Genomic DNA, 24,305 nt, shown 5'->3' with positions numbered 1-24,305 from the left:
ACAACTCTCTGAGATATAGCACAGAGATGTTTCATAACCCACACCCTCCTCCTGCTATGGAAGGTGTCCCCACAACCCTCACTTGGAGACCTGAGCTACTATTCTGGGTCAGACATGCATGTCTGAGGGAAGAAGGGAGGATCTGTGAGTTGTGGAATGCTGAGAAGAGGAAATCCCAATTCTCTGAGCGAGCCTCGTTCCAAATTAGCCTGGAACTCTGCACTCTTTTTCCTTGCTTTTTTCCTTCTGTACATGAGACTAAAGCTCTGAGAAATTGACGCTGAGGATAGAAGAGAAAGAGAAGGGCAGAAAGGAAAAATGGTAAAGAAAGATGAGAACTTTGGAGAGGAAGAAACACGGTTGGGTCGGCAAACTGCTCTAGTTATCTCCTGAATCCATTCTTAGTGCATGAGGGTTATGATTGTCCCGTAGCACAGTGAGTCTGAGGCTCCTAAAATGCATGCAAGTGGTGACGTCCAGAATCTGGAGCTTGTGAAGAGCTGAGGGATACAGGGCCACAATGGTTCCCAACCCCTTCAAATGAGGTAATACATACAGTCTCAGATACACTGCAGTACATCAGCAATGAGCAGTTTTGTTAAGTCTGGTATGTGAAGAGTGTCTCTGTGTTTGGGGGGGCGGGGCTGGTGTTAAAGTAATTACTATAACTTCTGTCACCCTGTTTGGCTTTAAGAAAAAAAATTTTCATGTGTGGAAACCTCAAAAAGGAAATGGTCCAGGCTTCTCTTAATCTCTTACAGGCCAAAGAGTCCCAGTTGGTGATACACAAGGTAGAAGTCATCAGCACCCAGAAGCTATGATGATGAGGGATAGAAGCAGAAAAATGTTCATCTTTAGTCTAGAAGGCTGACCTATAGCCTGTATAGTTCTGATAAGGATCTATCAGATCCTTATCTATCAGATAAGGATCTAGCTGGTTGCTACATTTTTAATATAGAAAGAGAGAAATCTTGTGAAAGTAGTTTTACAAGTAGAAATTCGAAGAAAACAGTAATGATCTAATACTCCCTGCACGTCCCCTCCTCCCCCTTGAACACTATATAACCACCAGCTTTCATACAGCAAAAGTGCAGGTCTTTCTACCCACAGGTCCTGTCCTTAAAATTGCTAAGTTGCACTGTAAAACCTCTCAAGAATTCCTTCTTGACAGGGCTCGCTCAACAATCCCACAACAACAGGAGTGAAGAGGATCGCCCAACAGAGCTTCAGGAGAAATGAAGGCTCTGGGACCAGACCATTTCAGGAACTCACTAAAGAAGAGGCACCAACAATAGACGGCTAACCAAGAATAGCCAAAGAGATGGGAAAAAAGCAAGTGGAAGGAAGTGGGGTAAAGACGGCCTGAGAGGGAGTAAAGAAAATCAAGAGGGCGCAAGCCAACAGTTCTGTTTAAGAGGGGAATTAACCACAGTAACTGCCAAACTCCGTCCCTGGTACAACGTCTATATCTCTTTGGGCTCTTGCACAGTTATATTTCCTCCACTTACAACGGCTCAAGCAGGTCTGAATCTTACTCATTTTTCTCCTCCATAGAGCTTTATGTCTACTGCTCAATTAATATCAGTGAAATGATACGAAAAACATGTGAAAAGCCACCAGGACACGGATCCCACTCGTAAACCTGTTGCAGAAACCAAGTTGCCAGCGACAAGACCACACTACGCAGGCGCAAAGGCAGAACCCACTGGCTTCCTCCTGGTCTTTGCATTTGGCGCGAAATCCCGGCTCCGTGGGCTGGACTAATGCAGAAGCCACGCTCATTGGGCAGGTTTGGCGCGAAATCCTCGAGTTCCTGCGCCACGATTGGTTCCGGCAATCCCTGTGGGCGAGGGGGCGGGCGGTAGCGGCGGCGGCGCGCGCAAAGTGGTGGCGTCTGTGGTGAAGTGATTGGTAGTGGTGGAGCGTGGCGGTGGCGGCCCCTTAGCACTGAACAGCCATGGACCTCGCGGCGGCAGCGGAGCCGGGCGCCGGCAGCCAGCACCTGGAAGTCCGCGATGAGGTGGCGGAGAAATGCCAGAAACTGTTCCTGGATTTCTTGGAGGAGTAAGTCCGCGGGCGCCCCTTCCTCACGGAACTTCCCCGAGCTGCCCCTGTCCGCTTCCGGAGCCTGGGAGCCCGCCGACTCGCGGCTCCCAGGGCCGGGCTGGGCCCTAGGGCCGGCGCATGTTGGGGGGGAACCGGGGGCCCGCGCGCCTTGCAGAGCGTCCTATTCCCCACTCGGGGCTTAGCCAGGTCGCCGCGAGCGGTAAAATCCCATCTTGAGTCCTTCCTCAAACTGCCAGTGCCGTGGGTATGCGCAGCGCTTTGGTCCCGTCGTTCCGTCCTCACAACCTGTAAGGCTGGTGATCCCGTCGCCCCTGGTTACCTGAGCGGAAACGGAGGCTCGGGGAGCATGAGTAGTAGCAAGACCGAGTGGGAGCCCCTGCAGAGTCCTGATGGGACCGGGCACCCAGGCCTCTGGTGTTGGGGGCGCCGAGGGCCCGGGCTGCCTTTGGAGCCCATGGAGATAAAGGCACTCGAGTGAACCCTGAGGGCAGACAGATGCTCGGGTGAGCCCTGACCTGCTTCAGAGTGTCTGAGCGTATTCCCCTCCTTCCCTCCATCCTTCCGTTTCCTTCCACCGCAAGCCCTCCGACACGCACACACCTTTTTTTTTTTTTTTTTTAAAGTTGCCTTCTAAGTTCCTGGCCTCTCGTAATCCCCCACTGCCTGGGTTTCCGCCTCTGCCGCCAGTTACTTCGTGCAGATGTATTACTTCTTTCCCTAAGAGGATGGACTTTGGAATGTCTTGTGAAATTTTTTTTAATTGTAAAATATACATAAAACTTAACCATTTAACCTTGTTTAAGTGTAGAGTTCGGTGTCATTAAGTATGTATATGCACTTTGTTAAGCAACTGCCCCCACCATCCAACGACTGAACTCTTGTCTTCCCGAACTGAAACTCTGCAGCCACTAAACAGTAAGTCCCCATTCCCCCCCCTCCCGCCCAGCACCTGGCAGCCACCATTCTACTTAACCATGACTTTCACTGTTCTAGTTACCTCGTGTACTTGGAGCTATACTTGGAGTATTTGGCCTTTTGTGACCAATTTATTTCACTTACCATAATGTCTTCAAGGTTCATCCACGTGTACAGCATTGTGTCGGGATTTCTTTTTAAGGCTGAATAATACTTCACTGTATATATATACCACTTTTTGTCCATTCATCCATCCATGGACATTTGGGTTGTTTCCACACTTTTATTATTGTGCATAATTCTGCCATCTCATGAAATTCTGATACATTTGAAACCATAATTTATATCCCCCGTCTTTGGCATTGTTATTCTCTGCCTGACAGCTATTCATCTTTCAAATCGCAGCTTAAGATTCATACCTCCTTTGTGAAACTCTGTAAATCTTTCAGGCAGCACCAATCCTTTCTTACCTTATGCTGGTAAGGTGCCATTTTCCATTATCTCTGGTAATGAAACTTACCGTGTCTTTACCTGTCAGCCACTTCTGTCTTGAATGTAAATCCCATCCTTAACCCCACCTAGCCACCACACCACATTACAAAAGTCCTCAATTAATGTTTCATTTTAATGAAGAATATGGTTGCCTTAACTGCCTTGCAGTTTACCATACAGCTGGATGCTGGGGATAATGATGAATGAGAGAAATAAATCACTCTGTTTGAGTTGGGGGGGGTGTTAACTCCCCCTCAGAATTCCAACTTTGATTTGCCCTTGTTTATGGAGTAAAGTCTCAAATTCTTCACAGCTCCTCTTCCCAGTTTCATCTTCCACAACCAGCCTGTCATCTCTGTATTCCTCTACCTTTTCTAACATTGCCACTTGAAAACATCTATAGTGAGTCTAACCACTACTGGAGTTTTTTTGGTGTTTGTGTTTGCTTTGTTTTCTTTCAAATTCTAAACATCTTTCAAGGCTGAATTCCAATGTCCTCTTTTTTTTAAATTTTTTTTTAACGTTTATTTATTCATGAGAGATCAAGAGAGACAAAGCGTGAGTGGGTGAGGGGCAGAGAGAAAGGGAGACACAGAATCCAAAGCAGGCTCCAGGCTCTGAGCTGTCAGCACAGGGCCCGACGTGGGGCTCAAACCCACAAACCTGAGCCAAAGTCAGATGCTTAACCAACTGAGCCACCCAGGTGCCCCTCCAATGTCGTCTTTTAAATGCTTGAAGCCTTTCTGGATGTTCTTGTTGGGCAGAATTATTTATAATCCCACAGCACATTTTTTGTATCTCCTTTTTTTCTTTTGTTGTTAAAAAGAACCCTTAACATGAGATCTACCCTCTTAACAAATTTTTAACTATGCAATACATTATCATTGACTGTAAATACAATGTTATACAGTAGATCTCTTAAAGCTTATTCAGTCTCACTTGACTGTTGCTTAGTAACTCCACATTTTCCTCCCTTGCTCTAGCTTCTGGCAGCCATCATTCCACTATTTAATTAATTCATTAAAGTAAGCTCTGCACCAACCTGGGGCTTGAGCTCCCTGCCCTGAGATCAAGAGTCACATGCTCTACCAACTGCCCACCAGCCACCCTCATTCCACTTTGATTCTACAAATTTGACTATTTAGTTATTTCATATAGGTAGGATCATGCAGTATTTATCTTTCTATGATTGGCATATTTCATTTTGTGTAATGTCCTCAGGGTTTATCAATGTTGACACGTATAGCAGAATTTACTTTTTAAGACTGAGTAGTGTTCCGTTGTATATGTATACATTTTCTTTACTAATTTGTCATGGACATTTAGGTTCTCTTGCTACCTCTTTAATAGGAGGGTATGATCCTATGATCATGTCAGTCCTAGGGCAGGAACAACACTGTCATTTTTAGTTTTAAGTATCTCTGGTGTAATGCTTTGCAGATAGATGTTCAGTAAATATTGGACAGCTAGGTATGCTGTATTTAAAGAAGGAATTGATTTTTGGTTCCAAGTGAATCTGCATTTATGTTAAAAGGACAAAAAGCAAAATGGTGGTGGTAATCCTTAATTTTGTGTGTATATGTTTCTGTTTTTCTGAGGACTTGGGCATTGAAGCACCTCATTTCTGTATTTATTTTTATTCATGTTCTTAAATCAACAACTAGTCTGTCAGTTTTCTCTACAGAAATTGAATCTTTGGATTTCAAACTGCATTTCTTCATTTAATATTTTCCAATCTTAACTATATACAACAATAATAAAAGGATAATTGGCATTTTTTATTAGAAAATATTAAATGAAGAAATGCAGTTTAGGCCTAGTTTTTCTGTGTTCTGGGCTCTGTGCAAAGCATTTACAGGCTTTCTCTCATTTAAACTTCATAGTAATCTTATGAGATAAATGACGTCTTAATTTTTTTTTTTTTTTCAAAAAGGTGGGATAAGTACTTGCCCATGTTATGCACTTAGTGAAATGAGCCTGTCTGACCCTAAAGCTGATGGTCATTTTAACCGATACACCGACTTATCAGGCATTTGGATTCTTCTTTTTACTGCATAATTCTTCAATTTAATAGGACTTGTGTGTATCTACAGGTTCCAGAACAGTGATGGAGAAATTAAGTACTTGCAATTAGCAGAGGAGCTCATTCGTCCTGAGAGAAACACATTGGTTGTGAGTTTTGTGGACCTGGAGCAATTTAATCAACAACTTTCTACCACCATTCAAGAGGAGTTCTATAGGTATGTTATATTAATCTACTTTAAATAGGCATGGAACCTGTGAAGCCAGCTCTTCTAGGACTGGAAGTACTCATTTGTGAGGCAGAAGGAGAGGCCCTTTGATACAGCCAGTGGTCATTTTAGTATTGGTCTGAACAAATTTAGGCCTTTGTGGAGCTGAATATTTTTACACGTCCAAATGTTGAAAACCTTTGCTTTCTATGTAGTTTTCCTAAGTTTTCAGAGGATCGCTTACTTTCTGTCAGGCATTCAGTGCTCTTGGTCTGTCATTTATTTAATCCTTTCCCTTGTCCCTAGGAGTAGGTATTTTGAGAAAGTGTGTGGATCCTGTTCTTGATCAGGGGTGTCTTTAAAGAAATGACATTGTTGTTCTTAAAGGTTAATTTTCTTCTGATTATAAAAGTAATGTGTATGTTGTAGGAAATAGAGAAAGAGATGAGTAGAGGGAATACATAAGTAATTCCACCATCCATAGATAACCATCATGAGCAGGTCTGCAAATGTGGAATTTCCTAAGGATCTTCTGGCACGTTTTGTTGTATTTCTAGATGTATGTAACTATTGAGATCATATTGTAGACACAGTCTCCTGCCATTTCACATAACAGTATAACATTTTTCCATGTCATATAAAATCTTTTGAAAACATTTTTTTGAATGTTTATTTTTGATAGAGCACGAGACGGGGAGGGGCAGAGGCGGAGAGTGGGGGGGCCAGAGGATCCGCAGTAGGCTCTGTGCTGACAGCACAGAGATTGGGGCTTGAACTCACAAACTGTGAGATCATGACCTGACTTTAAGTTGGATGCTTAACTTACTGAGCCACCTAGGTGCCACTTGAAAACATTTAAAAAAAAAATTTTTTTTTTATGTTTATTTATTTTTGAGAGAGGGAGAGACAGAGCGTGAGTAGGGGAGGGGCAGAGAGAGAGGGAGACACAGAATTTGAAGTAGGCTCCAGGCTCTGAGCTGTCAGCACAGAGCCCGATGCGGGGTTCGAACTCACAAACCATGAGATGATGGCCTGAGCCAAAGTCGGATGCCAAACTGACTGAGCCACCCAGATGCCCCTATTTTTAATTGCTGTATAAAGCAAGAAACGTCTTTTTACATAAATCTTTGTCAGCATTTAGATTAAACAGATGTGAATATATATAAATAAAACCAGGTTAAAATAAACATTGTGGACAGTTGTGAAAGAAAATTAAGACGCAGGAATAAGGAGAGACAGCTCCATTCCTTTACATGGTAGGCTGGGAGATGGAATACCTATTTCAATGTTTCTAGTCATATCCAGTCATCAAGAATGGTTGGGGGTGATAAGCAGCAGAGTTTATTGTGAGAATACATAGCAGAAAAAGTTATGAGGGAGGTAGAAAGTCCGGGCTGGTAGTAGAAACACCTCTACTCATACCTCATACATAGGCTATGCAGCAGTTCTGTCTCCTAAAAGTAGCTCATTTTTCAGGGGTACCTGCATAGCTCATTTGGTTAAACATGCAACGCTTTTTTAAAATTTTTTATTTATTTTATGTTTGTTTATTTTTGAGAGCGAGCACGAGCAGGGGACAGACAGAGAGAGGAAGACAGAATTTTAAGTGGACTCTGCTGACAGCAGAGCACCTGACATGGGGCTCAAACTTATGAACCATGAGATCATGACCTGAGCCAAAGTGAGCCCCTTAACCAACTGAGCCACCCAGGTTCCCAGAAGCATCCAATTCTTGATCTTGGCTCAGGTCATTATCTCACCATTTGCGAGATTGACCCCCCACATTGGGATCTGTGCTGACAGTGTGGAGCCTGCTTGGAATTCTCTTTGCCCCTCCCTTGTTTGCGCACATGTGCAACTCTCTCTCTCTCAAAATAAATAAACATGGAAGGAAGGAAGGAAGGAAGGAAAGAAGGAAAGAAAAAGAAAGAAGCTTATTTTTCAGAGGACTTCAGATCCCACTATTGAAACAAACCAAGCTGCAACAGCTACTGGGTACCTACCTCAAGAGGACATACACACTTCAGTCTAACCAGTCAAGTGGATTGTTAGTGCCAGTTTGCTCTCATGTCCATACACATATTGCTCCTCTCGTCCATTTTGCAATCAAGAATTAAACCTAGAGGGGCGCCTGGGTGGCGCAGTCAGTTAAGCATCCGACTTCAGCTCAGGTCACGATCTCGCGGTCCGTGAGTTCGAGCCCCGCGTCGGGCTCTGGGCTGATGGCTCAGAGCCTGGAGCCTGCTTCCGATTCTGTGTCTCCCTCTCTCTCTGCCCCTCCCCCGTTCATGCTCTGTCTCTCTCTGTCTCAAAAAAATAAATAAAACGTTGAAAAAAAAAATTAAAAAAAAAAAAAAAAAGAATTAAACCTAGAAAAATATACTAGGCCTTGACACCAAACGGGAGGCCGTGTTGCTAGATTGTAAACCACCAAGATTGTTTAGGTATAGTCATCTTGGACAGAGGAGTGGCCTGTACTGTGGGTGCCAAATGATTATTTAAAGATAGTAGATGGGAATACAAGCTGGTGCAGCCACTCTGGAAAACAGTATGGAGGTTCCTCAAAAAACTAAAAATAGAACTACCCTACGACCCAGCAATTGCTCTACTAGGCATTTATCCAAGTGATACAGGTGTGTTGTTTCAAAGGGACACATGCACCCCCATGTTTATAGCAGCACTATCAACAATAGCCAAAGTATGGAAAGAGCCCAAATGTCTACTGATGGATGAATGGATAAAGAAGATGTGTTATATATATACAATGGAGTATTAGTCAGCAATCAAAAAGAGTGAAATCTTGCCATTTGCAACTACGTGGATGGAAGGTGGATCCATGTGGATCCTCTTCGTGGATACTAGAGGGTATTATGCTAAGTGAAATTATTCAGAGAAAGACAGAAATCCTATGACTTCACTCATATAAGGACTTTAAGAGACAAAACAGATGAACGTAAGGGAAGGGAAACAAAAATAATATAAAAACAGGGAGGGGGACAAAACAGAAGAGACTCATAAATATGGAGAACAAACTGAGGGTTACTGGAGGGGTTGTGGGAGTGGGGGATGAGCTAAATGGGTAAGGGCACTAAGGAATCTACTCCTGAAATCATTGTTGCACTATATGCTAACTAATTTGGATGTAAATTTAAGAAAATAAAAAATAAAGCAAGTTAAGGGAAAAAAAAGAATACTAGATTATAAAAAGAAAGAACATAATCATGCACAGGAAAGAAAAAAGAATACAAATGCAATTATCTCAGAATTTTAAGAAAGACAAAAACATGTAGAGCAGACTTTAAATAATTTTAATATGCTTCAGATTTAGAGATTTTTATCTTTGTTTTTATTATTTTTGTCATATTATTTGAAATTGTTAACTTAGAAAAGATGTCCGTTATTTTAACTCCTTGAAAGAAACAAAATACAAATATCATTTTATTGCTATGATTACATTGATTACTATTTCTCTTGTGACAGCCTGTCATATTTAATAGTACCTTTCATTTCCTAAACCTGCTGCATCATTCATAATGGCTTTGTTATGTTTCCTTACTGTGGGTTAAAAGGTCTTTCATTTATTGTGGCATTTCTTCCTTAAGGGGCTGTAATTTTTTAATATATGAAACAAACAAACAAAGCTGGTGTACATAAATATGTATTCAGTTGAAATGTGATAATAATGCCTTATCATTTTCCTCCTTAGGGTCAGTCATGTCAATAGAGATTGCATGAAATATTATAGCTCTGTTTTCACAATTGAATAATGAAGCTGAATTTATTTGTTATAATTCCCTTATCTCTTAATCTACAAGAAATTAAGTTCAGGAACCTTTTGGGATTGGATATGAAATAATTTTAGTCTGGTTCTATTGCTTAAGTTGCTGGCCCTTGCTGTCTTTATTTTTTTTCAAATATGTAATTGTACCAAAGAAAAAAGAGAGAGATACAAACCAAGAAACACACTCTTAACTATACTGAACAAACTGATGGCTATCAGAGGGGAGGTGGATGGGGCAACGGGTGAAATAGGTGATGGGGATTAAGGAGTGCACTTGTGATGGGCACCGGGTGTTGTATGGAAGTGTTGAATCACTGTATTGTACACCTGAAACTAATATTACACTGTATGTAAACTATACTGGATTTAAAATAAAACAAACAAAACAACAACAACAAAATAAAATAAATAAAGATAGTAGGTATTTGGGTATAGGATTTTATCGTTGGTGTTTCTGTTGTCTTAGATCTATTTGTTGGGCTAGGAGAAGATTGGAAGACACTCATAGACCTAGAGTAGATGATAGAAGTGTCCTGCATAGTTAAATTTTAAGACTTGTTTGTAACCAGGTGAAATTGCTTAGTCTTAGCTGTTTGCAAGCATGAAAGGTAAAGGGGGCCTTGGTAGGCCTCTTGAAGATGTCATGTGATTTTTGTTTGTTTTTCAGAGTTTACCCTTACCTATGTCGGGCCTTGAAAACCTTTGTCAAAGACAGAAAAGAGATTCCTCTTGCCAAGGATTTTTATGTTGCATTCCAAGACCTACCTACCAGACACAAGTAAGAGACTCTTCTTTGAAAGGAAAGGAATTCACCAAACAGTATACACATCACTTAATGGTTAGAAAAGTAGGGAGGTGGTAGTCTTCTATATGTAAAGAGTTAGGTTCAGTTATCTATAAAGTTTGGTTTTGGAGAAATCATTTTTCTAGGGAGATGAAATGGAAAGTAAGTTAAAGCAGCTTCTGGGGATTGTCATATTTCAGAACATCTTGCAGGGGACATTTGGGGGGAAATCAATCAAGTGAGAAAATAAGAAAACTGAAAATAGTCTAGAGAATTTCATGAATCTTTGAAAAATTTTGTCAGAGCTTAAATGGCGTAACTTTAAAAACATTTTTTCCCTTTAGCAGTTATTTATTTTTTTTATTTTTTATTAAAAAAAAATTTTTTTTTAACATTTTTATTTATTTTTGAGACAGAGACAGAGCACGAACGGGGGAGGGGCAGAGAGAGAGGGAGACACAGAATCGGAAGCAGGCTCCAGGCTCAGCCATTAGCCCAGAGCCCGACGCGGGGCTTGAACTCACGGACCGCGAGATCATGACCTGAGCTAAAGTCAGATGTTTAACCGACTGAGCCACCCAGGCGCCCCCCTTTAGCAGTTATTTAAAGAATAAATACAGTGGAAGAAATTGAAGTGATATTTTGAAAACTTAAACTGCTGAAATTATTTGTAAAGTGGCCAAGTTATTTAATATAAAATGAGTTTGTGAGGTAAAGGAAGTGTTTCTGAACTGAGTTGCTGAGGTCTTTCGTATGATTACTATGAGACTAATACAGCTTATTTAGAAATAGTAGGTAAGCAAAAAATATATTTGCATATAAAATGGGATCATCTTGTTTTATAATTGTAATTTCATTTCTTTGGTGTCCTTTATTTACTTTTTCATATTTGTGTATTTTGCTGTGAATACATAAGCATTGTGTAATTTAGGAATAGGCACATTGACTAAATCATTCTTGGAGAAAAATCTGCAAAGAATTCCTTCTTTCCATTTATTTATTTGTTTATTTATTTAGGTTTTTTTGGTGTTTTTTTTTTGTTTTTTTTTTTGTTTTTGGTTTTTTGTTTTTATCATTGAATACCCTGTCATTAAAATGGAAATATTTCTTAGGTTGAAAATGAATATTTACAATATTTACTAATGGTACATCTGTCTTTAAACAGAATTCGAGAACTTACCTCATCCAGAATTGGTTTGCTCACTCGCATCAGTGGGCAGGTGGTACGGACTCATCCAGTTCACCCAGAGCTTGTGAGTGGAACATTTTTGTGCTTGGACTGTCAGACAGTGATCAAGGATGTAGAACAGCAGTTCAAATACACACAGCCGAACATCTGTCGAAATCCAGTTTGTGCCAACAGAAGGAGATTCTTGCTGGATACAAATAAATCGAGATTTGTTGATTTTCAAAAGGTATTTTTTAACTTCTGTTTGTTTCAGATTCAGTCTATGCTAGTAATTCACTTCTAGGCACATGGCAGTTGTTACAAGCTTATTTAGACAATGTTAAATTCAGTTTTTATGTAAGTGGAAGATCATTATATGTGACTACAGATTTAAACCCAAAACTCTTAATGCCGATTTCAATTATCAATGTATCAATGTGTCTTAAGCTTTAATAACTTGGATTGGAAGCTCCTTCAGACTATGACAGAATATTTTGTGAGAGAATAAATAGTAAATGATGATGATGATGATGATGATGATGATGATGATGATGAAGAACTAGTGTTAAAACTTTGAAGAAGTGGAAACTTGTTAGATACACTCTCAAGTTGATGGTTAGGAGGGAGGGAGGCATGAATAAAAGGACAGGCGAAAATGGACATGTTTATTGATGGCAGTGAGGATTATCATGATTGAAATAGAGGAGCCAAATTGGAGATCATCTGAAGGATGATTTGGTGTGAGGCATGTAGGTACGCAGAGCCTTAAAATCTCAGGTTGGGAAGTTCAGACCTATCTTGATAAAAAAGGGGAATATATGTGAACCTTTCTTTTTTAAAGGTAGATTAATGGGACATTGATGTATAGCATATAACAACAAACTAATAATGAGATAGTTGTAGTTACCTGGGCAAGAGTTGGATGGTAGCAATAAGAATGAGGTTGCAGGGGGCACATGTCTCAGATCTGTACAGGACTTAGTAACTCTGTGATAGGCAAAGGAAAAGAAAAGCTGCTCAAGCACTCAAGCATGAGGGAATGAGTACCACACTAAAATAATTAATATTAACTTCAGTTTTTATCCCTTATTTAGTGTAGCATCAGTCTGTTACTTAGTTTATATGAAGCACATACTCCACCAACAACTTTGGGTAAGAGGTGTTTTGTGTTTGAAAAAGAACATAGCCAAATATAAAGTATAAATCTGGATTAGGTCTTGGTTTGAAAAAACAAAAAACAGTTTTAATAAAGGACATTATTCACAATTGAGGAAATTTAAGGATGGTCTAGATAATAGATTTTATAGAATTAAATATTATTTAATTTTCTTGGTATGGTAAAGATACTGTGGCTATATAGGATGTCTTTACTCTTAGGAGATGAATGCTAAAATAGTTAGGGGTGAAGTATTTTGATTTTTATGCATTTTTCAAATAATACGGTAAAAATATGTGTGTGTCTAAGTAATATTGACAGTAGTGTTGGGGTGCCTGGCTGAGTGGCTCAGTCAGTTGGGTGACTGACTCTTGATTTCAGCTCAGGTCATGATCTCAGGATTGTGAGATCGACCAAGCCCTGTGTCATGATCTGAGCTGAGTCTGGAGCCTGCTTGGAATTCCCTTTTTCTCTTCTCTCTCTGCCCCTCCTCCGTTTGAGCCTGTGCGCTCTCGCTCTCTCTCAAATAAACTTAAAAAAAAAAAAAAAAAAGTAGTGTTGAGGTGGAGTGTATAGAGTATGTGAATTTTTTTTTTTTTTTAATTTTTTTAAATGTTTACTTTTGGAGGAGAGAGAGCATGAGCAGGGAAGGGGCAGAGAGAGAGAGAGAGGGAGAATCAGAATCAGAAGCAGGCTCCAGGCTGTGAGTTGTTAGCACAGAGCCCAATATGGGGCTCGAACCCACGAGCCATGAGATCATGCATGACCTGAACTGAAGTCAGTCGCTCAACTGACTGAGCCACCCAAGCGCCCTGAGTATGTGAAATTTTTCATAATATTTCCCTGAAAATTTGGAGGAAGATGGAACAGAGCAGATATTTAACTACATAGTCAGGACAAGGAGGGGCAAAAAATTTTTTAGAGTTTTTTTTTTTTTTTTTTTTTTTAATGTTTATTTTTGAGTGAGAGAGTGCATGTGTGCTCAAGTGGTAGAAGGGCAGAGAGAGAGGGAGACACCAAATTACAAGCAGGCTCCACACTCTGAGTTGTTTGTGCAGAGCCCATCATGGGGCTTGAACCCACAAACTGAAATCACACATGACCTGAGCCAAAGGCTGACACTCAACCGACTGAGCCACCAAGGCACCTCAGAAAAATGTTTTTTTAATTTTTTTTATTGTTTTTTTTTTTTTAACGTTTTATTTTTATTTTTGAGACAGAGAGAGACAGAGCATGAATGGGGGAGGGTCAGAGAGAGAAGGAGACACAGAATCTGAAACAGGCTCCAGGCTCTGAGCTGTTAGCACAGAGCCCGACGCGGGGCTCGAACTCACAGACCGCGAGATCATGACCTGAGCCGAAGTCGGACGCTCAACCGACGGAGCCACCCAGGTGCCCTGGTTTATTTCTTGAGAGAGAGAGAGCAGAGGAGGGTCAGAGAAAGAGGGAGACAGAATCCCAAGCAGGCTCTGTGATCAGTGCGCAAAGCCCAATGTGGGGCTCGAACTCACAAACCGTGAGATCATGACTTGAGCTGAAATCAAGAGTCGGATGCTTACCGACTGAGCCACCCAGGCACCCCCTGGAAAAATTTTTTTAATGAGAGTAAAAGTGAAGTTTTTATTTTTTTAATTTTTTATTATTTTAATTCCAGTATATTTAACATACAGTGTGATATTAGTTTGAGGTATACAATATAGTGATTGAGCAGTTCCACATATTACTGAGCTCATCATGATAAGTGTACTAAAAGTGAAGTTTTTAGGAGCACCTGGGTGGCTCAGTTGGTTAAGTATCTGACTTAGGCTCAGGTCATGATCTCGAGGTTTGTGAGTTTGAGCCCCGCGTTAGGGGCAGAACCCGCCTGAAGCCTGCTTCAGATTGGAGTTGCAGGATAGAGTTTTTTGTTTTTTTTTAATATAATTTATTGTCAAATTGGCTAACATACAGTGTGTAAAGTGTGCTCTTGGTTTTTGGGGTAGATTCCCGTGGTTCATCTACATACAACACCCAGTGTTCATCCCAACAAGTGCCCATCACCCATTTTCCTCTCTCCCCTGGGGTAGAGAATTTTTAAGATGAATTTTGGCAAATGTCAAAAGTCTGCAAACTGTGAGAGTTTGGAATACATCAATATTTGTCAATATTTGTGGCATTAATTTAGATTATATGACATTTGAAAGATAATCTCTTCTCATTCTTAGCCATTTATTTGTTTTGTTATAGGTTCGTATTCAAGAGACCCAAGCTGAGCTTCCTCGAGGGAGTATCCCCCGAAGTTTAGAAGTGATCTTGAGAGCTGAAGCTGTGGAGTCAGCTCAAGCTGGTGACAAGTGTGACTTTACAGGGACATTGATTGTTGTGCCTGATGTCTCTAAGCTTAGCATACCAGGTCAGTAATCTTTAGCTCACATTTAACAATTCTCATTACCTAAACTGCAGAACATTTAGCTTCTCGAATCTTTCTTTTCTTATTTTTGGCTACCAATCAGAGGGTGAGCAAGGAAGTATAAGAATAGAGACAAATTAATTTTGCTACAAAAAGCACTGCTCTGAAAAATTTCAAAGCCTAAATGAAATCTTTGGATTTATAGGTTTTGTTTTCTTAAGCAATTTTGATTCTCAGCACTTTTGGTATTTGAGCTGTAAAACAAACTATCATTCATTCTTTTAGGAGCACGCGCTGAAACTAATTCCCGTGTAAGTGGTGTTGATGGATATGAAACGGAAGGCATTCGAGGACTCCGGGCTCTTGGTGTTAGGGACCTTTCATACAGGCTGGTCTTTCTTGCCTGCTGTGTTGCACCCACCAACCCAAGGGTGAGTCTTACAATGGCAAGATTGAGAAAGACCTCCCCTGGGACTGCCACAGTATAGGCTTCTGAAACTACTGAATTATCTAGTCACTGTTAAAGGGGAGCAGGGTGGTTTGGTTTTTTAGTTTTATTTATTTATTAAATTTATTTCTCTTGAGAGAGAACATACACATGCATGCACACACATGAACTGGGGAGGAGCAGAGAGAGAGAATCCCAAGCAGGCTCTGCATGGTCAGTGTGGAGCCCGACTCAGGGCTCAAACCCATGAACCGTGAGATCATGTCCTGTGCCAAAATCAAGAGTCAGACACTTAACCCACTGAGCCACCCAGGCACCCCATGATTCTTTAGTTTTAAAACCAGATTTTTTCATGTCTTTCTGATTTTGAAGAAAAGTCTTTTTGTTTTCATGTTTAAGAGCTCTGTGCTTTAAGAGCATTGATATGAATTACCTATGGGATAATATTGTTTTAACTTGCTCTTTGTGTGGATTCCTGGTATTATAGTTCTGTAGAACTTGATTCTGAGTGGGAAAACAGTGAGAAAAAGTTTGGAAACTAGTACAGCATTGCAAGAGGGGTGAATATAATACTCTCTTACTTCATTTTCATCTTCATATCAGTGATTAACATTTTATTATGGCTTATCTTGTGAGCATTCTGATTCATTTAGATAACAATACAAAACAGTGGTAGCTTTTTTGTTTGTAATTCATTGGACAAATGACAAACTCTTCAATATCTTGATTAACTTAGGCCTTAATAATATGGGGATTTTTTCTGCAAACCTTTATAGTCAACAGATCCTGAAGTTGACCTCCCAGGCTATTTTTTGTTTGTAGTGAAGCTCTTTCACTTTACTTTGACTGTTTCCATGCAAGTATTTTTTCTTTCTCCACCTCTTAGTTTGGAGGAAAAGAGCTCCGAGATGAGGAACAGACGGCTGAGAGCATTAAGAACCAAATGACAGTGAAGGAGTGGGAGAAAGTGTTTGAAATGAGTCAGGATAAAAATCTGTACCACAATCTCTGTACCAGCCTGTTCCCTACTATTCATGGTAAGAGTGCCTTCCATTTGTCACATAAACTTGAAATCAAAATGATGATTAAAAAGCAGCAATAATTACTGTATGTTTAACTCTATTTAAATTTTTTTTAAAAACAGCAATAAGTGATTTCTTACAGCACATAAATCAGATCAAAAGGTTTTTTTGGTAGACTTACAAGGGATATTAAAAAGTCATCTACAAAAGGACAAATGATTCCACTTAAAATGAGGTGCCTAGAATAGGCAAGTTCATAAAGACACAAAGAGGTTACCTGTTGGGGGAGGATATTGGGGAGTTAGTGTTTCATGGATAAAGTTTCTGTTGGGGATGATGACAAGTTCTAGAAATGGATAAGTGTGGTGGTTATAAAACATAGTGGGTGTACTTCATTCCACTGAATTACACACTTAAATTATTGGAATTGTAAATTTTGTGTATGTATGTTTTAGCATGATTTTTAAAAAAGAATAAAAGGTCATTTAGGCTTCTTTTTCTGGCTTTAGGGCAGAAATGTACTTAAGTATATTCCAAAATACTAGATTAATATCCTCATTTTTGCTTGTTTAATTTTTGAAGAGATTACATGATGTTTCTTGGTTACATGTACTATGTCTGTACCTTTGGTGGTTTCTTTGTGTTTTTTTGACTCTTGGTTGTTAATTGCTCACCATCATTTAATTCCCTTTATATGTTGAAAGATATGACTAAATTAAAAAATTTTTTGTTTTTAATGTTTATTTTTGAGAGACAGAGACACAGAGTCGAGTAGGGGAGGGGCAGAGAGAGGGAGACAGAGAATCTGAAGTGGCTCTAGGCTCTGAGCTGCCAGCACAGAACCCGATGCAGAGCTGGAACTCACAAACTGTGAGATCATGACCTGAGCCAAAGTCGGCCGCTTAACTGACTGAGCCACCCAGGCATCCCAGGATATGACTAATTTTTAAGCTTTGTGCTTTACCCATGTTTTTTCCATCCTTTCATACTGAATTGGAGTTAGGGCAGGAACTGATAAAAGATTATGGGTATTTGTCTTAGGTATATATTTTTAACTATTTTTTTTTAATTTTTTTTTTTTAATTTTTAACTATTTAAAAGTAACCTTTTTTTTTTTTCTATCTAAATATTTGACCAATGAAATTGAACTGATACCCTCTATGTTAATAATCCTCTATGGATTTTAGAGTGTCCTCCCTTAATTGAGTAGGTGTCAAAATTTCTATTTAGCTCCACTCCCCCCCCCCCAAAGTTAATCTATTTTTGCATTACAAATTACCCCAAAAGTTAGTGGCTTCAAAAAAGAAACAGTATCTCATACAGTCTCTGGGTCAGTTAGGTGGTTCTGGTTGAGTGTTTCTGGCTCAGTCTTTCCTAAGGATACAGCTAAGACATCAGCTAGGGCTGTAGTCATCTGAAAACTTGACTGAAAGATCCACTTAGAAGGTCTTACCTGTTAGTGCTAGTTGTTAACTGGAAACTATAATTCCTTGCCAAATGAATCTCTTCCACGGGGCTGTTTGTTCTCACCACGCAGCAGCTGGCTTCTTCCAGAGTGTGCATCGAGGGCAAAGCAGGGAGGAAGTAGGATGCTTCTCTGGGGGCACCTGGACAGCTCAGTCAATTGAACGTCTGACTTTGGCTCAGGTCATGATCTTGCGGTTCATGAGTTCGAGCCCTGCTTCAGATTCTTTGTGTCCTTCTCTGCCTGTCTCTGTCTCTCTCTCTCAAAAATAAATAAACATTTAAAACAGAAAAATGCTTTTCGGGACCTAGTATCAGAAGTTGCACACCTTCACTTCACTATATGCTATTTTTCTAGAAACAAGTTATTAAGTCCAGCCACTCCTAAGGAAAGGAGAAGTAAGCTCCATTTTCAAATGAGAAGCATCAAAGAATTTGTGGACTATTTAAAAACCACAACACCTCCTAACACACTTGTTTCATAGACCATAAGTCAGAGTTTTATTTGTGGAATGGATTTTTTCTGCCTTTAAAGGGTGGTTTGTGTAAATGTGCCAGCACTTTGTTGATAGAATTCACAAAAAGTCGTAATAATTAGCACACAAAAAATGGGTCTTTTAACCCATTTTTCTGAAGCACTTTTCTGAAGATCCAGGTTTTTTACTATACATTTCCTTCTTATATTGGAGTCATAAATGGCTTGTAGAAGTGGCCATAAATCACATTCAGCATCTTATCTCATCCATAGCAGTCCAGTTAGCATGTATTTATATTCAGCACTGTTCAGTGTTGGTGATACAAAAGAAGTAAATCATGGACCATTTCCTCAAACTCTTGACTGAATAGCAAGACCTGCCATTAGAAAGATCTAGCAAGTGCAGTGACCCAGCAATTGCACTACTAGGTATTGTATTCATCCAAGGGATACAGGTGTGCTGTTTCGAAGGGACACATGCACTCCCATGTTTATAGCAGCACTATCGACAATAGCCAAAGTATGGAAAGAGCCCAAATGTCCATCGATGGATGAATGGATAAAGAAGATGTAGTGTATACGTATATACAATGGAGTATTACTCGGCAATCAAAAAGAATGAAATCTTGCCATTTGCAACTATGTGGATGGAACTGGAGGGTATTATGCTAAGTGAAATTAGAGAAAGACAAAAATCATGATTTCACTTAGATGAGGACTTGAAGAGACAAAACAGATGAACATAAGGGAAGGGAAGCAAAAATAATATAAAAACAGGGAGGGGGACAAAACAGAAGAGACTCTTAAATATGGAGAACAAACAGAGGGTTACTGGAGGGGTATGGGAGGTGGGATGGGCTAAATGGGTAAGGGGCAAGATCTAGCAAGTGCAGTGTGCTGTGGTGGACATAGTTTATGGAGAGAGTTATTTGAGAAGTACTACATCAGGAAAGACTGTAGAAAGTAGGACTTGCAAACAAACAAGGGCTCTTGGGATGGTGGCGGGCATAAGCATCTGTGACATCTTTGGTACAGAGACATTGGACAGTGGTTAGGTGGCTTTGAATTCATAAAGCGAGAACCAAGGTTAGAAGCCATAATATTTTTAGTTCATCTTAGGCTTTATTTCAGCTCTTTTCTGCTCTTTCAGTTGGTAAACCTGTAATTTGTTATGAAATTGTTTAATCTCATGTTGAAAAATACCTTGTGTTTTTGTTTTAGGCAACGATGAAGTAAAACGGGGTGTCCTCCTGATGCTCTTTGGTGGTGTTCCAAAGACAACAGGGGAAGGAACCTCCCTTCGAGGGGACATAAATGTTTGCATTGTTGGTGACCCAAGTACAGCTAAGAGCCAGTTTCTCAAGTAAGTGTTTGCCTATTTAGAATAGGGAAAAATTGCCTATAATTTTAATTCTATTTAGAATTCTTTTAATTTTAAGTCTTTAGATACATGAATATGTATTTTCACGGTTATAAATCACAGCTTACGTATTTTTAATTTACTGTAAATATTTTTCCATGTTTCTTTATTTTCACAGTTCTCTATTGTTGGTGTACTGCAACTTAGAAAATTATTTTCCTAGTTTGCTTCATTTAACAATTATGGATATTAATACCATGAACATCATGATTTATATAAATTTTTTATTTTGTTTGTTTCCTTTGTGAAAATCCCTAGACATAGGATTGTTGAGACTAAGAATACAAACATCTTTAAGGTTCTTAAATAGGACACACTTTCCAATAGCAGTGCAACAAGGATAGACACGTTATCGTTATGCTAACCGTATCAGCATGTGTACTGCTTTAGCAATTTTTGCTTATTTTTAGAAGCTATAGCAAATACTTGCTTACTTTCAAACTTTTAAGAAACTTAGAGGTCAAAATAATACCAAACCAGTTTTGAAACACCTGGTGTGTTCTTGGTGCTGCATATATGTATATGCATTCTCTTATCCTCGCAGCACCCAGACAGGCATGTGATATTATCCTCTTTTTTCAGGGAGGCAAACAGAAGTTCTCTGAAACTTAATAAATCACCCAACTTCTCATAGCTAACAAGTGACTTCTGAGCCATGAGTATTAGAACTTGGATGTATGTGACTGCAAAGCATGTGCTCTTCATACTGTTATCAAGCTGCTTTTCCTTTATTTCAGTAATTTGTCTAGAACATAGACCATTTTTAGTTTGGGATTTTATAACTATTTTCTTCATGTGTATCAAGGACTAGGCTCTAGATTTGAAAATAATAGTCTTATGTTAAAAGGGATTCTTTTCATTTCCTCTGCTCCCATCTCCTCTCCACCACCATAAAAAGATGTGCCACAATGTTGCTGCTGGTAACAGAATTGTATTATACATGATTATCTTAGACAGAAATAGCCTTTATATCTAGAGGGTTTTTTTAGTATCTTTATTGCAATATAATTTCCATATCATAAAATTTGCCCTTTTAAAGTGTACAATTCAGTGGTTTTAGTATATTCACAGAGTTGTATGACCATTACTAAACTAAGTTTACAACATTTTCATTACCCAAAAAGAAATCTTATATCCACTAGCAGTCAGCCTTCATTCTCCTCCCTAGGCATAGGCAATCACTAATCTGCTTTAGTGTCTCTATCTGGACATTTCCTGTAAATGGAATCATATACTGTGTGATGCCTTGTGACTGGCTGCTTCTGCCTAGCATAATGTTTTCAAGGTTTAGCCATGTTGGAGCATGCCAATACTTAATTTCCTTTTATTGCCTAATGTTCTATCATATGTATGTACCACATTTAATTCTCTGTTTATCAGTTAATGGGCATTTGGGTTGTGTCTACTTTGGCTTTTATAAGCCAATGCTGCTATATGTAAGTTTTCGCCTTTTTTTGTTGCAAAATGTGCATCACATTGGCCATTCTTAAACATTTTTACTTGTACATTTCAGTGGCATTAAGTACATTCAAGTTGTGCAGTCATCACTACCATCCATCTGTAGAACTCTTTCATCTCCCAAACTGAAAATCTGTTTGCATTGAACAGTAATTCCACATTTACCCCCTTTCCCAGCCCCTAGCAACCCACCATTTTTTTTTAAGTTTGTTTATTTATTGAGAGAGAGAGAGAGGGCACGCGCACGTGTGTGCATGCAAGTGGGGGAGGGGCAGAGAAAAAAGGAGAGCGAGAATCCCAAACAGGCTCCTCGATGTCAGCACAAAGCCTGATGTGGGACTCAAACCCACGAACCATGAGATCATGACCTGAGCTAAAATTGAGTCAGACACTCAACCAGCTGAGCCACCCAGGCACCCCATCATTCTACTTTCTGTCTCTAAATTTGATTATTCTAGGTCCCTCATATACATGGAATCATACAGTATTTGTCCTTTTGTGACTGGTTTATTTCACTGAGCATAATATTCAGGGGTCACCCATGTTGTAGAATGTCTTAGAATTTCCTTCCTTTTTAAGACTGAATAATAATAATTTATTGATGTATTTATCACCTTTTGTTGTTTCCACCTTTGGGCTATTGTGAATAATGCTGCTATGAACATTGATGTGCAACTAACTGTTCAAGTCCCTGCTTGTAATTCTTGGGGATAATTTTAGTTCTGAAAATTTAGGTCCTTGATCCATTTTGAGTTAGTTTTTGTACATAGTGTGAGACAGGGGTTCAACTTTATTCTTTTGCATGTGGATATCCAGGTATTTGAACGCCAAGACTATTCTTATGCCTTATTGAAATGTTTTGGGACCCTTGTTGAAAATCAGTTGACTATAAATATGAGGGTTTATTTCTAGACTCACAATTATATTTCATAATCTCTATGTCTCTCTTTAGGCCAATACCACACTATCTTGACTACTGTAGTTTTGTAGTAAGTTCTAAAATCAGAAAGTGTGGGGTGCCTGAGTGACTCAGTCAGTTAAGTGTCCAACTTCACCTCAGGGCATGATCTCACAGGTTTGTGAGTTCTGTGCTGTCAGTACAAAGCCTGTTTCAGATCCTCTGTTCCGCCCCCCACCAACCCCTTCTTTGCCCCTCCCCTGCTCACATGCATTCTCTCTCTCTCTCTCAAAAATAAAAGTAAAAATAAACATTAAAAAAAATAAAATCAGGAAGTATGAGGGCTGCCTGGCTGTCTCAGTCATTTGAGTTTCCAACTCTTGATTTTGACTCAGGTTATGATCTCAGAGTCATGGTATCGAGCCCCACGTTGGAGCTCCACGCTCAATGAAGAACCTGCTTGGGATTCTCCCTCTCTCCCTCTGCCCCTCTCCCTTGCTCACATGCACATGTTCGTTCTCTCTCTCTCTCTCTCTCTCTCTCTCTCTCTCTCTCTCAAAAATAAATAAATAATAAAAGTCAGGAAGTGTGAGTCCTCCAACTAATTGTTCTTTTTCAGATTGTTTTGGCTATTCTGGGTGCCTTGAGTTTTAGGATCAAGAATTTTAGGATCAGCTTTGTGAGTTTCTACAATGAAGCTAGTTGTGACATTAATAGAGATTGCATTAAACTGTAGATCAATTTGAGGTAAATTATCTTTATAACAATATTAAGTCTTCTCATCCATAAACATCGGATGTCTTTCCATTTATTTAGGTTTTAATTTTTTTGAACAGTGTTTTTTAGTTTTCATGGTATAAGCTTGTGCTTCTCTTGTTAAGTTTGTTCATAAGTATTTTATTCTTTTTGATGCTATCGTAAATGGAAAACTATTTTCTTATTTTCATTTTTGGGTTGTTCACTATAAGTGTATAGAAATACAATAGACTGTTGATCTCTTATCTTTCAGCCTTGCAAGAACTCATTCTGTTTTAGTAGATTCCCTAGGATTTTGTATCTACAAGCTCATGTTATCTGCAAATAGTGATAGTTGTTCTTCCTTTTAAATCTAGATGCCCTTTTTTCTTTCCCAGTTGCCCTGGCTAGACCTTTCAGTATAATGTTGAATAGATATGGCAAGAGTGAACATCTGTGTCTTGTTCTAGATTTTAGAGAGAAAGCATTCACCTTTGACCAAGTATGATGTTAGCTGTGGGTTTTCAGAGATACCCTTTTTAAGTTGTGGGAAATTCTCTTCTATTTCTAGTTTGTTGAGTTTTTATAATGAAAGGGTATTAGATTTTGTCACATGCTTTTTCTGCTTCTGTCAAGATAGTTCTTTATTCTGTTGACATGGCATGTTACTGATTTTAGGTATTAAACCAGCCTTGCATTTTTGGAATAAGTCTCACATCTAGTTTTGTCTTTTTTTGTTTCTTAAGTGCAGAGCCTTCGAATAGATCATTGTTGCCAAAATGTTTACTGTTCATATTAAAGGCTTCCTTTAAAATGGTGTTTTTGTCATGTATGAACTTCATTTTCCAATTTGATAGGAATGGATTTAAATTGATTAAAAAGGCCAAAGGAGATAAGGCATTCTGTTTAGTCTGTGATATATGTCTTTATGAATTGTTTATGCTAATGTATTTCTCAAATGTTAAGAAATAATAAATTCTTGATTGACATAAACCCTGTCAGGTGACATTTCTAGAAAGGATGCTTTGTAGTATGTATTAATGAATATGATAACCTTGAACAGGCATGTGGAGGAGTTCAGCCCCAGAGCTGTCTACACCAGTGGCAAAGCATCCAGTGCTGCTGGCTTAACAGCAGCTGTTGTGAGAGATGAAGAATCTCATGAATTTGTCATTGAAGCTGGAGCTTTGATGCTGGCCGATAATGTAAGGACATTTTATACTTTTGGATATAAAGAAATCAGAATAGCCCCTACCCTATCATTAAATGCCTGTAAGTTTCTATTAAGAAAATAGCCTTTTAAAAAGCTATTTTTAGGGTGCCTGGGTGGCTCAGTCGGTTGAGGGTCCAACTCTTGATTTCAGCTCACATCATTATCTCACAGTTTGTGGGATCAAGCCCT

At 39.3% G+C, this 24,305-nt stretch overlaps 1 protein-coding gene across 1 annotated transcript in view; it reads left to right on the top strand.

The window, feature by feature from the left end:
* The first annotated feature begins 1,840 nt into the window (after window positions 1-1,840).
* MCM6 (minichromosome maintenance complex component 6) overlaps window positions 1,841-24,305 on the top strand; it is a 39,082-nt gene continuing 16,617 nt past the window's right edge. The window contains exons 1-9 of the mRNA XM_043573321.1: window positions 1,841-2,064; window positions 5,568-5,714; window positions 10,154-10,264; window positions 11,436-11,685; window positions 14,821-14,986; window positions 15,269-15,414; window positions 16,318-16,468; window positions 19,614-19,755; window positions 23,967-24,108. Of these exons, the coding sequence (XP_043429256.1) occupies window positions 1,958-2,064; window positions 5,568-5,714; window positions 10,154-10,264; window positions 11,436-11,685; window positions 14,821-14,986; window positions 15,269-15,414; window positions 16,318-16,468; window positions 19,614-19,755; window positions 23,967-24,108 (1,362 nt within the window). The 5' untranslated portion in view covers window positions 1,841-1,957. The remainder of the gene's footprint in view (window positions 2,065-5,567; window positions 5,715-10,153; window positions 10,265-11,435; window positions 11,686-14,820; window positions 14,987-15,268; window positions 15,415-16,317; window positions 16,469-19,613; window positions 19,756-23,966; window positions 24,109-24,305) is intronic.

This window comes from Prionailurus bengalensis, chromosome C1 (assembly GCF_016509475.1).
Source record: "Prionailurus bengalensis isolate Pbe53 chromosome C1, Fcat_Pben_1.1_paternal_pri, whole genome shotgun sequence".
NCBI classification, from domain to species: domain Eukaryota; kingdom Metazoa; phylum Chordata; class Mammalia; order Carnivora; family Felidae; genus Prionailurus; species Prionailurus bengalensis.
Note: the sequence above shows the minus strand (reverse complement) of the source record. Positions and strands in the feature narration are given on the sequence as shown.